Source organism: Lonchura striata, chromosome 14 (genome assembly GCF_046129695.1).
Source record: "Lonchura striata isolate bLonStr1 chromosome 14, bLonStr1.mat, whole genome shotgun sequence".
NCBI classification, from domain to species: Eukaryota; Metazoa; Chordata; class Aves; order Passeriformes; family Estrildidae; genus Lonchura; species Lonchura striata.
Genome location: NC_134616.1, coordinates 12,595,377 through 12,609,704, shown reverse-complemented (window position 1 = coordinate 12,609,704; position 14,328 = coordinate 12,595,377). Strand labels below are relative to the sequence as shown.

General features: G+C 43.9%; 1 protein-coding gene across 4 annotated transcripts in view; it reads left to right on the top strand.

The window, feature by feature from the left end:
* Window positions 1-14,328, top strand: part of MAMLD1 (mastermind like domain containing 1) — a 249,775-nt gene that overhangs the window by 208,928 nt on the left and 26,519 nt on the right. For all 4 annotated transcript variants that reach the window (XM_077786557.1, XM_077786558.1, XM_021547841.3 and 1 more), the window contains one exon: window positions 6,446-8,155. In XM_077786557.1, the coding sequence (XP_077642683.1) occupies window positions 6,566-8,155 (1,590 nt within the window). In that variant the 5' untranslated portion in view covers window positions 6,446-6,565. The remainder of the gene's footprint in view (window positions 1-6,445; window positions 8,156-14,328) is intronic.

Genomic DNA, 14,328 nt, shown 5'->3' with positions numbered 1-14,328 from the left:
CTCATTACAAACAGATCTGCCCCCTTTGCAGCCTACAGGTACCCAACAAACCCCAAAGTGGACTTTGCTCTGTTACTCCTTTACCTGAAGAATTGGGGAATTGCAATTTCTAAGCACATTGGTGCATGCCTCTGGTATCTTGGAGCTGCATTGTGATATCTTTCCTGACACTGTAAAATGAAAACTTAACATCCATCCGTGCTCAAACTGCTTGAAATCAGAAGGGTCAAACAGCCCAAAGCAGTAGGAATAATGTGATTTTAGCCTATTTTTAATCTTAGTCTGAAAAAAGTGAGTGGTAGTTTTAATTGCTTGGTCCTCCTTGAGTTCTCCTTGTAGCCTGAGATATGACTTTGATAAAATGCAGTTTATGTTTCTTGTAGCCAGGTACTGCTTTGGCTGCTCACTGGTCAGCAGGAGGCAATTTTTCTTGGATTCAGGTATATAATGTGAGTGTCTTTTTACCAAACTGCAGCCAGCATGCACAAACGGAAACCTACAGATGTGCTAAATGCACTTACTGCAGTGCCAGGTCCTGCTGTACTGGAGTGGGATTGTTGCCCAGGAGTGTTTGGGATTTGCTGTTCATGCGCAAGCCAGCCTGCTACCCAACACAGAGGGTCTGCAAGTAACTGCTGCTATTTAAAAGGTAATATTACATATCAGATCCACTTTCCAGCCTTTAAACACACAGGCACATTCTCACTTCTTTTTCACCAACTGTCCCTAAATATTAGCAGGACAGTAAAATCTGTCTAGAGTGTGGATAAATGAGCAATAGAGAGCACAGAACTTTCCAAACTGTGAATTCAAGGCACAAGAGAAAAAAAATTAAGTTCTTGTTTTATATGGAAAATTGCCAGTTCCATTTTCTCATTGCATGACTGTTTTTGTCAGAACAGATAGAAACATTTTGGGCTGATGGATAGATAGGTCTCGCTGAAGCTTGTTGAAGCCACAGAGGCTGAAGTCTTGATCACTGAATGCTGCAAACAGTTTGCCTCTGGCAAATACATACTTCTAGTTTTGGCAGTATCTATGTTTGAAAGAGACAGAGACTGATGGATTCTCTGGTCAGCTCAGTTAAGCAAACCTTAGACTCAGGTTTTATACTTTGCAGAGGGAACAGTTTTCAGTATGCCTTGAGAAAATACTGGGGGGAAAAATACTTCTGTTTATCTCAGGCTTCTGCCTTGCTCAGTCCTTCCACCAAAAATTAAACGTGCTCTATCTGTCAAAATAATTCAGATATGCCAGATCTTAGCAGCGTGTCAGTGACCTGGATTCCCCAGGTGTCTTGCTCTGAAAGGCTTTGTGCAAAGCTGCCACCACATTAGCAAATCCCAGGATCTGTGGTGAGACTGATGTCTTCCCCACCTGCCCCATCTCCTTTTACAATTTCTTTTCCTCAATGAAACAAACAGAAAAACCAAGACTTGGAATTTCCCAAGGTTATAAGGGTCTTGAGACTCTTAGTGAAAGAAGGTTACGTGGCTGCCATTCTGGATAGCCCAGTCATGGATCCATGAACGCCAGTTTATTAAATCAGGAGAGTGTCCAGCCATGCTGCTGGGCACAGGGGCAGCTGCCAAGGGAGGGTGTGGATGGCAGCATCCCACTGGGCTCAGTGCTCCCTCGAAGAGGCTGCGTAGGTGTGGGAATCACTGCTGTAGGTTGGATCTGTCCGTGGCCGTGCGTGGGGTGGGATGGTGCCGATCAATAATCAGCACCCTGTGGTTGTTGTAAATCAAGGCTTGACTCTGACAGGCAGCAGGCACAGCAAGAGGCACTGAAATACCTTGCCTAATGTTTTTTCTCTCTCATTTCTGCAGTTATGTTGGCCTAAATAGAAACACCTGGTTAGAGGTGGCTTGTTTCTAGTGGAGGAGTCTCCAGTCTCTTGTGAGGCTGGAGAAACAAGGCTTTCCAGTGTAGGATGCAGGTGCTCCTTCCCAGATTCCCACTTGCAGGTGAAGGAAGGCATGAGTTCCAGGTAGAGAATTAACAGGGGCTGTCAGGAGGGCCATGGGGCAGTCTGGCTCATGGGGACAGCTGGAATAGCAGCTGAGGACAATTGACATGTTACAAGAGAAGAAAGGCTGTGAGTGCTGGCAAAGCAGGGAGCAAGTCCAAAGATGCCCATGTGTGGTTGGTTATTAAAATCCAATGGAACCATCACAGTGTGTATTTATTAACAATTTGATCATTCTGCTTCAGTTTTTGCCTCTTCCTGCCTTCCTCTGTCCCTTCATTGAGTAACAGTAAGTTCCTCAAGGCCAGCACCACCTCCTAAGTTTGGAAGGTGCCTGATGCCCAAGGTCACCCTCACAGCAGCCCCAGAAGTAAGAGGAGGTCACAGCCAAGGACTGGCTTCTCCTGCCAAGACTGCCTTTCTCTCCTTGCACAAGAAAAGCCCATGGAGCACTCTGCCCACTTGGAGGGAATCAGTTTGGTGCAGGGAGGGAGCGTGTGACAAATTAGCTGTTTGTAACCACAGCTGTGCAGCTTCTGTGGACAGAGCAGCATAAACAGTTATTATTTATTCTGGTTGTGCTGCCATGTCGAGCCAGCAGCATTGCTCCTGCATGACTCGGGTCTTTCCCAGAAAGACAGCCTGCTGGTTTGGAGAGGACAGCAGTGCTGGGATCACTGCTAAAAGCAGACCTGAGATAATGGAGAACTCATAATCGGATATGCCCTGAGTCAAAGAGCTGCCTTTGTTTCCCAGGTATTCCCAAACAGAAGTTAGGCTGTGCATGCCAGTGCATTTTAATGCATTTTGACAATGTCACAAGAGCCCCTTTGTTGCTTGTCTGCTTCGTCCTTGCTTGCACATCTGAATGAAGCTTTCCCATACTGAGCCATAGGCAGCCTCCAGCCAGCTTAGGAGAGTGTATGTGTGTGTGTGTGTGATGCATTTCTAAAATATTTCCATTCACTTCTCAGGTATACAATTTAAAACAGAGCTGCCCAATATACTAATCAGCAGAGAAGGGGGAAGAACATGCTTTGGTGTTCTTCTCAGTTCTGTTCATGTTGTCAAATTGTGGAAAAAAAAGAGGAGGAGAAAGAGTTGGAATAAATTGGGCTCTTCCTGGGGAATCTGGAACCAGATGAAGGAATGTTCTGCAACAAACAGCTTCTTGAATTAGTAAGGCCAGGACCTTCTGATCCTGAAAGTTGTAGTGCCTTGTTGGTGCTCTCCTGCCACCACTGTGGTTGGTGTGTCTGAGCCAGGCAGGATCCCAGCAACATGAAATTGTGTTCCTGTCCCCTGCACTGGTCACGGCTGCCACAGCAGCATGTGCATGGAGAGCAGGCACTGGGAGCTGGGGCTCCTCACAGCCAGCACCAGCCCAGAGAGTGTGTTTGTGGGAGAAACAACCACTGAGGTGTCAGTGGGGAACACTGAAAACAACCTCTCAGCCAGAGCAAGGAGGGATTTCTGTTTATAATGGAAACTTCATACTTAAGTGCCTGGTGACTATCATCTATTTTTTACATTGGTGATGTGCTTGAAGCAGAAGGATGATGGCACCCAAGTGCCCCTTTTAACCAGAATTATTCTGTGATTTTTTTAGTTGCTTTAAGGAGTGCATCTTCCTCTCTCAAGTTTGGGGCTGTAGTCAAATCCATCTTAAGCAAAAGCAATGTTACTAAATTCTGTGGAGTTATACCTGCCTGCACTGGGAGAAATTGGTCTTCTGGATTTTATGGTGCTTGTGCGATACCCGCCTGGGAAACAGGAATCTTGCTTTTCAAGAGAACATGACACCCAGCGCATTTCACTGCCTCTCTTACAGCAAATCTTCTCAGGAGGGCTAAGCAACAGCATCCTATTTAAAAATCCTGTCCCAGTTTTGGAATACCTGTGCCATCAGAAAGCTATGGCCTTATTTTATCTGTTCATATCTAGTGACAGTCTAGGGGAAATTAAGTTTTGTTTTCCCATCACACTTATTCCCCAGTGCAGCAGTTAAAGAACTATTTTTCAGAGTGTTCAGAAAGCCCACATTTTTCCCCAGTAACTCAGAGCATAGGAATGTCCTATGGCAAAGGAAGAGCTGGCAAGGACATGCATGCCAGCATGTCAGCTGGCCAAGGGTGGGAGATCCCCCACCACTTCCTGCCTGAAGGTTCCCAGGGTGCAGCTTGGGAGAACATTCTGTTTGTTTTGGATGTGTGAAGCCCCTGTAAATACTTTCTATACATGTCTGACTTTTAAATATATGTAGATAGGCTCTACCAACATGTTTCAGCCTACACAGGGCAACATCTGTTGAAACATGCAGCTCTGGCTTAATTTTAGCAGAGAAAATGAAGGAAAACAATTTCATCCATCATTAGACTAACATTTGGGAGAAGATTTAGGCCTGATTCCATTTCCTAAAGCTAAGCAAATGTCTGATGGTGCAGCAGTGTCTGGCTGTGACACTGGGACAGTCTCTCACAGAGCAGCAATCCTGGCCCAGCACAGACACTTCTGCCCAAAGAGGCTCTCAGGTAACCAGACAATGTGCACTGGAAGCAGCTCTCCTCAGTTCTCCCCACCTCTGGTTTTTGGGCACAGCCCATGTTAAAGCAATGTGACTGGAGATCACCAGAGACAAGCACTAGTAACTCTGTAAGGGATAACTCTTGGGGAGTAAAGGGAAAATACCCAAAGGTCTCTTTGCCACAGTGCCAAAGCTGCTCTGTCTGGTGATGGAGGGTAGATTAACACCTAAAAGCTGTTCAGCAGCTCATTGTGGTCTGCAGACCTGCTATGATGATCATGGACAACCAGCTTGTAACCTCTCTTCCAAATGTCTCTGTAAACTGGATACCAGCATGGCAATGTCTGATTCTAATCCCAAACTGCATCTACACCCTCAGCAACTGTAGGCACAAATCTGCCATTGTCCCTCTGCCCACCAATTTGGAAATCAGTGATGAGAGGTGTGAGACCAGCTGAGTGAGCCACCAGGCAGCCCTGCCATGGTCCTAGCTCAGAGTCGTAGATGTTTGTGGGTGATTGCCTGAAGACAGGCTGAATGTAGGGGTGGACATCAGCTGCTTGCACAGTGCAGAAGGAGCTGCTCGTGGTGTACCCACCCTGTGCCCTGCAGCCTTCACACACCCTGTGGTGACAGTGCTGTGACTCTGCACCAAAGTGCAGCAGTTGTGCAGTGACTGAGGCAAAACTGCAATGTGTTTAAAAATTAGTGTAAAATCTAGAAGTTGGCCATATGCAGCATAGCCCTAGAGTGGTTCTGGTTTTGCTGGGGTTGGCAGGGGGACTTTTCTGTTGATATGAGCTTTTATTAGATGGGATTTTTTTTATAGCACTATATAACAGGAAGCACTTGGACTTACAGCCCAGAGTTGGGAGATGCTTTACTGGGAGCTGGCTTAGAGGAACCAGTGTTCTTTCACTTTCCCATTGCTGATCAGATACTTTTCTATATACTGCTTCCCTCTATTAATAAACAAGGTCATAATGGTTATTTCCCTTAACTTGAAGCAGCAATGTTAAGGTCTGATTAATCCTGTGACATACAGGTCATGCTTGTTAAAATTGAAAGCCATAGATTATTTTATGTGGATGAGATTGCCATATGCTGAAATAGTATTAGAAGCATTGTTTCCAGTTTCATTTTCTTTATATGTAGAAGGCAAGTTTCGTTTCCCTAAGATTTGTGAATTTACAACTCCATAATTTCTTGTAGGTCAAGATATTTATATAATTTTATTTTGAAAACATGTCCATTTTTATGAATGAGTGGCAGTCCTTCAAAAGAATGAAGCTCACAATGCCTTAGACATAGAAGAATAAACAAAAATTAAGAAGTTTAGCTGTTACTTACTCTTTCTGGAATTTAAAACATCTGTGATAGGAAGTTTGAAAGTCTGTTTAGATAGATAGCTGAGAATTTGGTTTGTTTTGGTTTGTTTAGAAAGTATGCTAGTTATTTCAGATGTTTGGCCTATAAAGAATGTAAAACAATTTAATTGTCTCAGGTCTGAATTTAATTCGAGTCACTGGCAGAAGGTCACTAAATTCAGTCCAGAGTTTCATCCAGATTTGCCATTTAAACCTAAAAAATGTTACCATAAAAATGTTGGCATGTTTGTTATGCAGGGAGTATAATTTCTTAATTGAAATGCAACCAGAAACTATTTTAAAAACTTCTATTATAGTCACATGACAGACAGTATTTTGTAGCTTTAGCATCTGTTTTAAAGCCAATTAATGAGATTTAGCCTTTGTCTGACTATAACTTTTTTGATTTTGGTAAAGTTGCACACATTTAAATCCTGATTGAATTTGTCTTACATGATTGGCTTTTTAATTGTATTATTTAATTTTCTTTATCTCCAACCTAGTGTTGTAGTGTGGAGCTTCAGCGCATGTCAGAATATGGTCAATAATGGATCCTTTCTTCTTCCTTTTATATTTTCACAGTTACAGGGATCCATTAAAAGAAAACTGGAAGATGATAGCTCTCCTGCCTCCAGTGGCGTGCCTGATGTCACTTTCCCAAACGACAGTAAAAGACTTTGTCTCGACGACGTAAACCTTGCCATGGGCCAAGGTGCCAATCCCAGCCTGGCGTGCCCAGAAATGCAAAGTTCTCCGTTCTCCAGCGGTCACAGCACTTCCCTGGGAGTCGCAGGGCACCCAGTGCTCCTCGAAAACAATCACATGAATGGTGGTGGCATTGGCTCCCCGTTCTCAGTGCCAGCCAACACTGAAATAAATCAGAAGGGGTCAATAGGAGGGCAAACCAACAACATTGTTCATTATGATGAGAAAGGAAACAGTTTACAGTCTGTGGACCAGGAGCTACAAGATCTCTTGGAAGAGCTGACCAAAATGCCTGATCCTTCTCCCAATGACCTGGACCTGGAGAAGATTTTGTGCAGCAAGGCTGAAGATCCACTTGGTCTGAGTCATTCCCAACCGAACATAAGCACCACTCCAAAGTCCTCCCCGCAGACTTCCCACTTGGAGAACCATGTTGCTAACAAAGACTTTTCTCCAGGCTGCAATCCAACCAGTGGAGGATCCCCTCAGATGAGACCATCATCTGCTGGAGCTAACTTCCAAGTTCCTCCCTCCAACAAACCTGCTGCATCACCCATCTCTACAGCAGCTCAGAACAAAAACCAGCCACCACCGATGCTCCCGGTACCCTTGCCCAACATGCCTGGCTCCAACTGGCATGCCCAGCAACTAAAGCAGCTGGCAGCCAGCAAGCAGGTGTCTGGTACCAAGCAACAAGTGCAGGCTCCCAGCTGGCCAACTATGTCTCCTCCTGGTCTCTCTCCTCCTTACAGAGCAGGATCATCCCCACACCATCAACCTTTTAGTCCTCAGAATGTTATGGTGTCTGGCATGCCTGCTAATAATTTATCAGGAAACAACATTCAGAGTCCTCAAAACACTCTGCTTTCAGGCATGACTTCTAGCAGCACCCCATCCAATGGCCCTTCTCCCCCTTATGGCTCTGAGAAGCTCTCCAGTCCAGCTCTGAGCCAGCAGCCCTTCAGCCCTCAGAGCTCCATGCTGCCTGCTCTGACAGCAGCCAGCTTGCCAGCCAGCAGCATTAAAAGCCCACAGAACAACTTGGTTGCCAGCATGGCCTCCACAAATACTGGACCTTCTCCACCATACAGGCCAGAAAAGCTGTCAAGCCCGGCTCTGCATCAGCAACCCTTCAGTCCTCAAGGTACCTTAATCTCTAACATCACTCCCACCAGCAATCCCACAAGTATGCAGAACTCGCTTTTTAAATCAATGACTACAAACCAGACCAAAAATATGAACATAATTATGCAACAGCCATCCAGTAGCTTACAGCCAGGTCTGGTGAATGAGAGCCCTGTTAGCCAAGACCAGTTTTCTTTCAACAACACCAAACCACTGTCTCACTTTGCCTCGGAGTCAACTACTCAAAAAATGTCCCCTTTGACAGCAGGACAAGGACAGCAGTCCCTCATTCACTATCTCCAGCAGCAGCAGCAGCAGCAGCAGCAGCAGTCTCCAGCCACGCAGCAGTCCCAGCAGACCAACAACAGCCAGTTTCTCCAGCAGCAGTTCCGACAGCTGATGCAGCCACATCGGATGCAGAGACAGATGCAGGCTGCCACGCTGCCATCTCAAAGCAGACAGGTGAGAACCTCTCCTCTGTCTTACATGGTTTATGTGAAAATACTGAGTCTTTTTATTTTCTCTTATCTTTGCTTTTCCATTTGTGTTTCAAATGCAATTTCACTAAATTTCTGAGGTGTGCACAGTGCATACATGGACAAGGCAATAACAACCTCTGGTGTTATCATAGTAAATTTATTTATTTCTTCAACTAAAAAGGTACTGTAATTCCACCATGCATTGCCTGTTTTAGCCTTGTGGAGAATTTTGTGCTATTTTAAATTTTTTTTTTTTTTATTTGTATAGATGATAGTCTCTTGTAACTTATATTATAATCTCCAGAGATATTCTTGTTGCATGTTTCATGTTATTCTTTCAGAGGGAATATCTTCTTTTTATCTTAGTGCCCTTCAACAAATTCATCTCTGTGTGCTTCTGAGGCTAGAAAAGATCAGGTGGGGTGAGAAGTGAAGTTAAAAGTGTCCTTCATGGACAGCAGGTCATACAGTATAGCTCCTGAATAGCAAAGAGGCAGACTTGAAATACCTGTTACTAGCATTTGCCAGAAGCCATTCCCTGCTTTGGATGAGGGCCATTCCCCACCCATGGTGATCTGTGATACCAATCGAGCTGGTAAATGCAAAAATGCAGCTGGCAAAAGTGAGGCACAGCCCTGGTTTCTGTCCAGCGACCTCCTCCCCGAGACTCAGGGGGAGATGTGAATCTGCTGCCACCCCAGATCAGAGAATGTGCTGTGAACAGTGACCTGGAGCAGGGAAGGGCTCAGGGACTGGTCTGAGAGCAGCCTGGCTGTGAGGAATAAACTTCTTTTTGTTTGGAAGAATACTTGGAAACACTGAACCTCACCACCAGTCCAAGGGCTTTGTTAGGCTGAACCAACACCTTGTGAGCAGACTCTCCAAGCTGCTTAGCTGTACACACAGTCACTCCATCAGCAGCTTGGGAAGGACTGAGACTCTTCTCTCCCAGCAAAGCAGAGACTGATCACTGAAATTCTGCTGGGATCTGCTTGAGAGCTGAAGTGTGAAATGCGCTCCAGAGCCAGGTCTTCTTTGCCCTTCTTCCCTGCAAAGTGGTTCTTAAGGAGGAGGATTTCATGAGTCTTGGTGTAAGGCTGGTGTAACTAAATCTCATAATGTCCTGTGATAGCAATGAGAAATATGGCATAGTTACTAAATATCAGCTTCTGAGTGGTAAATCAGTGAGGTGCATTGGCACTGTGCCCCTCCAGGATCAGCTCACTCTTTTCCAAGCCGTGCTCCCTCCGTTGTCCCTCCCTGCATGCAGCAGCCTAAAGCAGGCTGGGGAGGACTGGTGACTGACTTTGCTTTTGCAGGTGTAGAACAGGTAACAGGGGCACATCTAGTGCTCCTTAAAGGGTTACCAGTGAAAGGCCCCTTCTTCAGCAAAGACCTAGAGCAGTTTGTTGCTTCAAGCACATCAGTGTGTTGCCTCATGCAGTTTGTTGCTTCAGGCTTGTGTTCAGTGGGACCCAGGTTAAACAGAGAGTAGAGAATCTTGCTGGCTTGGGATCCAGGCCTGTAGGTGGACACACGATTGAAAGGGAGCGAAGTGCAGCAGTTCCACGAATTACTGCCCACCAGAAGTTTTACTCTGGAGGCAGGTGTGGGTGAAGAATATATTCATGGTGTTTTCCTGTGTCTTGCATAAGGACTAATAAGTTGCTAACCACAGTGACACAAACACTTTTGATCATATGTCCAAAACCCTTTGAGGTTGTTTTTTTTTTTTGCTTCACCACTGAGTCTGTGAAGTAGGAATGTCCTTGTTGGATTCCTGAGGTTTATATGCCCCAGTTTTCCCTGCTTTGCATTTTAGTCTTATACCTCTGAACCCCTTGCATCACTGATTAGACATTAAAAAAAAAAAAAATATTCCTGAAGTCAGTCTGTCTAATTGGCCGAAATATTCCTTCTTCAAGCAACTTTCCTGGTGCTCTGCCTGTGCTGCATTTTCAGCTGATTCTTACTGTCAGAAAGAGAGTTATTATAATCTTGCTGCTATCAGTAAAGATCAAGGATAGCTAAGACAATGATTACAGGTGATGAGCATTTTACGTTTTCAGACTAGTTAGGTAAGCTTAGGGTGCCTCCCTCATTTTACAGGGAATACTTAGACCAATAATTACACACCAGATGACAGTGCTCCAGTTTTACAGTCTGTTGAGCTGCTGAAGAAAGATGGTGGATGTTCAGGAGTGGAGCATTTTATAAGGTTTTGATAACTTTACTGCAAATCTTGTAGAAGACAATGGATCCCAAGTGCTGAATTAAAAGAAAGATTACATAGGAAAATTATTCTGTGTAGGAATCCTTGAGTCTGAGATAATTACTATGTTTCATGGAATCTAGCATGGAGATCTGTTATTCGTCTGCAATAGATTTCTTATTTAAATTGAGAGAGTACTGAATTGTGGATCCCACCTGCTTTGTACCAGTTTTACTCCATTTGAGTGAAGCAGCCCCAGTGGTTTTCATTTCCAGCAGTGTATCCAGAGCTGAATTTGAGCTTTGCAGAATTTAAGTTCCAATTTCCCTCCTCAGGCAGGTGATGAATAGGACTTTTCAAGCTTAGAGCAGTTGTTTCATTAAAAGAAACAATGTTAAAGATTCAGTAGCTGCGGGAGACAACTTCTGCATCTCAAAAATTAGTAGATTTCTGGTGAAAATGGCCCTTTCTTAACCTCATTCAAAGAAATTTGCTCAAAGAAAAATAACAGCATTCCCTGAAATGTTGTTTAGTGCTTAAAAGTCATCCCCTTACTCCGTGTGTGTGTTTGCAAATGTGACTAAAATTTATAAAAAGAAGGCATAGTTCTCTCTTCTTTGGAGCAAGAGGTGCAGCTTTGTACAGAAGAAGAATGTGGATGGTGGCCAGTTGGAGGGAGAACAATAAACCATGAAATTTGATCCTTGTAGCAGGCACAGCAACATGGGGAACAGAGCAGCAGCCGTAGACCCAGAGTGAGCATTTTGCTGTTGTTTCACTGTGTATTAAAGCAAACATTCCACATTCCAAAAGCGGGGTTACTGCTGGTGCCTCACAGCTCTACCATTTTTGTAGTTAGTGATGTGTCTTTTAAGTGTAATCAGTCTGTGTCCCAGATCCTGTCTTGCCTGGACAACTGCTGAATCTGCTAGGACTCATCTCCCCCATGTGAAGCACTGTGTCTTTATTGTTGAGCATGGACGGGAATTGATTGAGGCGCTGACAGTTTGCATTGTGTGGCAGCACAAAGCCTGGTGGGGCTAACGCTGCTCTCTGGCTATGGGCAGGTTTTCATTTTATTCCTGTAGGTCTGATGCTGGTGAGTGAAGTTATACTCAAAGGTCTGGACTCATAAATCCTAATAGAAAGATGGTAGCAAATGCCAGAGTCAAAGGTGGTCTCCAGAACTATCACACGCTGTTGTCAGGGGTAAGGCTTCACCACTTGACTCTATCGGCTGTTTCTGGGCACATGAAAAGCTGCATTTGCCCAGGCAGGTTGACTAGTTGGGCATCTCCCTGATTTTCATGTCTAAATAGAGTTTGTACTTGCAGATTTCCTGTTCTGGAATGTCCAATACCCTGGGCCCAGTTCTGCCTTCAGCAATGCTTATACAACGCCCCACTTGCAGAAAAGCTGTTCTGTCAGTCCCTCCAGTGCAAGAGCAGACACAGGGCTCCCCTGTGGGATCCCCTCCTCCCTGAGGGCAGGAAAACCAGCCGGTGATATTCACAGTTCAGGCTGGAATACAATAAACCCTTTGGTGGCTATTTCTTTTCCAAGCCCAAGATGATCTGAGTTAAAACTTGGGAGTCTCAGGGAGGAGGGCAGGATTACCCAGTGGCTGCTCTGTGTGTGAAATGCTGAGACCCAAAACACAGCTGAAAAGGTTGTTTTGTTGGGGGGATGTAGGTGATAAACAGCCATTGTCTGGGAGGGACACGCTGTGTCTCTGAGCTTCACTTGCACCTTAGGAATCAAATGTGCTATTCTTAGAGCTCTCTGCATTCCTGCTGACATCCAGAGAGCTGTACACTGGATTGTCAGTGAAGGGTGTATTTGTTTCATCTCCATTGCCAAAAATACTGATAGAGAAAAAACGACAAGGGAAGAGACAGAGAGAAAACTAATATTATTTGCAGTAAAAGTGGCTGTATTTTTACTACATATGGACTGCATATGGGATAGTGAAGAACATGCTGAGGACTAAAATATCCTTTGAAAAGCAAAGTACTTCTTTGACTGTAGTAAAAGCAGCAATACATTATCTGAGTTGGAAGAATAAACTATAGGTTGCAGAGAAACACCAAAACTTCTGAGCTAGATTAAATTTTTTTTTTTTTAAAGTTAAAAAATCTTCTTTCAGAGTGTAAGTTTTCTAAATATAGCAACAAAACTGAAGAAGAAATGTGCTGTTACAAAGAGCAAACTGACCCAGAGGTTAGATGTCAAAGGTTAAATAACTATAATGGAATACAAAATACAGCTTTTATTAATATGAAGAAATGATAATACCGTGGCCTGATTTCTGGGTGCCATATATTATGGGAAGTTATTTCTGCCTGTGAAAAGTCAGTGCACTGTGACTGTTAGGTAAGACTGTTCTGACTCAGCAGCACTTTATAAGCTCTGATGCAGGTTGATGAAGAGTTTGGAAAAGCAGAGAACACAACCCGCATCATCTGAGTACGTACAGTCCTCCTGCAAGTACAGGGAAAATAATGTTTTATTTGGGATTTCCAAGATGTCACAAGGCATCTTACTAATGCATAAAACAATTACAGTATCATGTTTTATTAATAAAACCAAAAGTACTGGCCAGATTTCACCTGCAGCTTCAATCCCCTACCCTTTTTCTTCAGGGTCAAACTTATTTTTAAAGCCACTTTGAATGAAGTTCTACTGGTCTCTTCTCTTCTCTTCTCTTCTCTTCTCTTCTCTTCTCTTCTCTTCTCTTCTCTTCTCTTCTCTTCTCTTCTCTTCTCTTCTCTTCTCTTCTCTTCTCTTCTCTTCTCTTCTCTTCTCTCTCTTCTCTTTCTTCTCCTTGGGAACCAAGTTTTTAAAATCTATGTTTTTTTCTTTTACCAATGCTGTGAAGAGAAAACCAGATTTGATTTCAAAGGACAGTGGCAGCACAATACCAAAGCAAAGCCTTTGAGGCCTGAAGAGCTTTTGAAGGCAAAGCAACAAGCCCTTCAGCTAATTAAGTGCCTTTGAATGGGGGAATAAAGGAAGCTGGTGATGAATCTGGATTACAGAGAGCAGTAAGGCTGAGCCTGGAGTTTGACATCTCCACAGATGTTAAAACATCTTCTTGAATGGTCATTTCTGAATTTATATTTATCTGTGCATTTGCCAGCGAGTTGATATTTTCTTCAAACTTGGAGATTCTCCGTTCTCTTCTCAGGAGTCTGAGAGGAGCTTGACTGCAGCTATCAATTCCCTTCTTCTTCTTTCCTTCCCTCCCTGTGAATAAATAATGTCAGATAGGTTTTGGAAAGTAAGAAATAAACTTGTAGAACAAAATGGGGTGTTTGGCCTCAACATATCAACAGTAATACAGCATTTTCAGAAGTGCAGTAATCAAGATAAAAAACCTTAATTCGCATCTGATCTTCTGAGCCCATTGCTCTTTTGCAGTATTTTTATAAATTGCATGTGTTGTCTTCTTGTGTTCCATTTTGGGTATTTCAAAGCATTCCCCTGTTGTAGTGGAGCCCTTGCAGCCATGTCTTAACCTTCCTACTTCTTTGGCTTGTATTTTAAGATGTTTGCAGGCATTGGTGTTTCCAACAGCTCTGCCTAATGCACTCATAATTCCTTCCAGTTTAGCTCTCTGTTGTGCTGATAGCACTCTTGGACACCACACAGCACATCATTAGGGGAAGCAATCTGCAGAGAAAAAGCTTATAAACAGACCAAATCCTTCTAAACACCATGTGGGGAGCATCCTCCCCCACTCTTACCATCACCCACCTTTTGGATCTGAAATTAATGTGGACACTACACCAAAGCTGCAGCATTTTCCTCATCCAGACAGGTCTTTCCCGTGGTTATGACCTGTTTAATAAAATGTAAAATGTTCAGCCAACACTTGGACATTTAGGACACAGACAACTCTATGGGAATCTCACACTGGACAAATTAAAATCCAATTGGAAAGA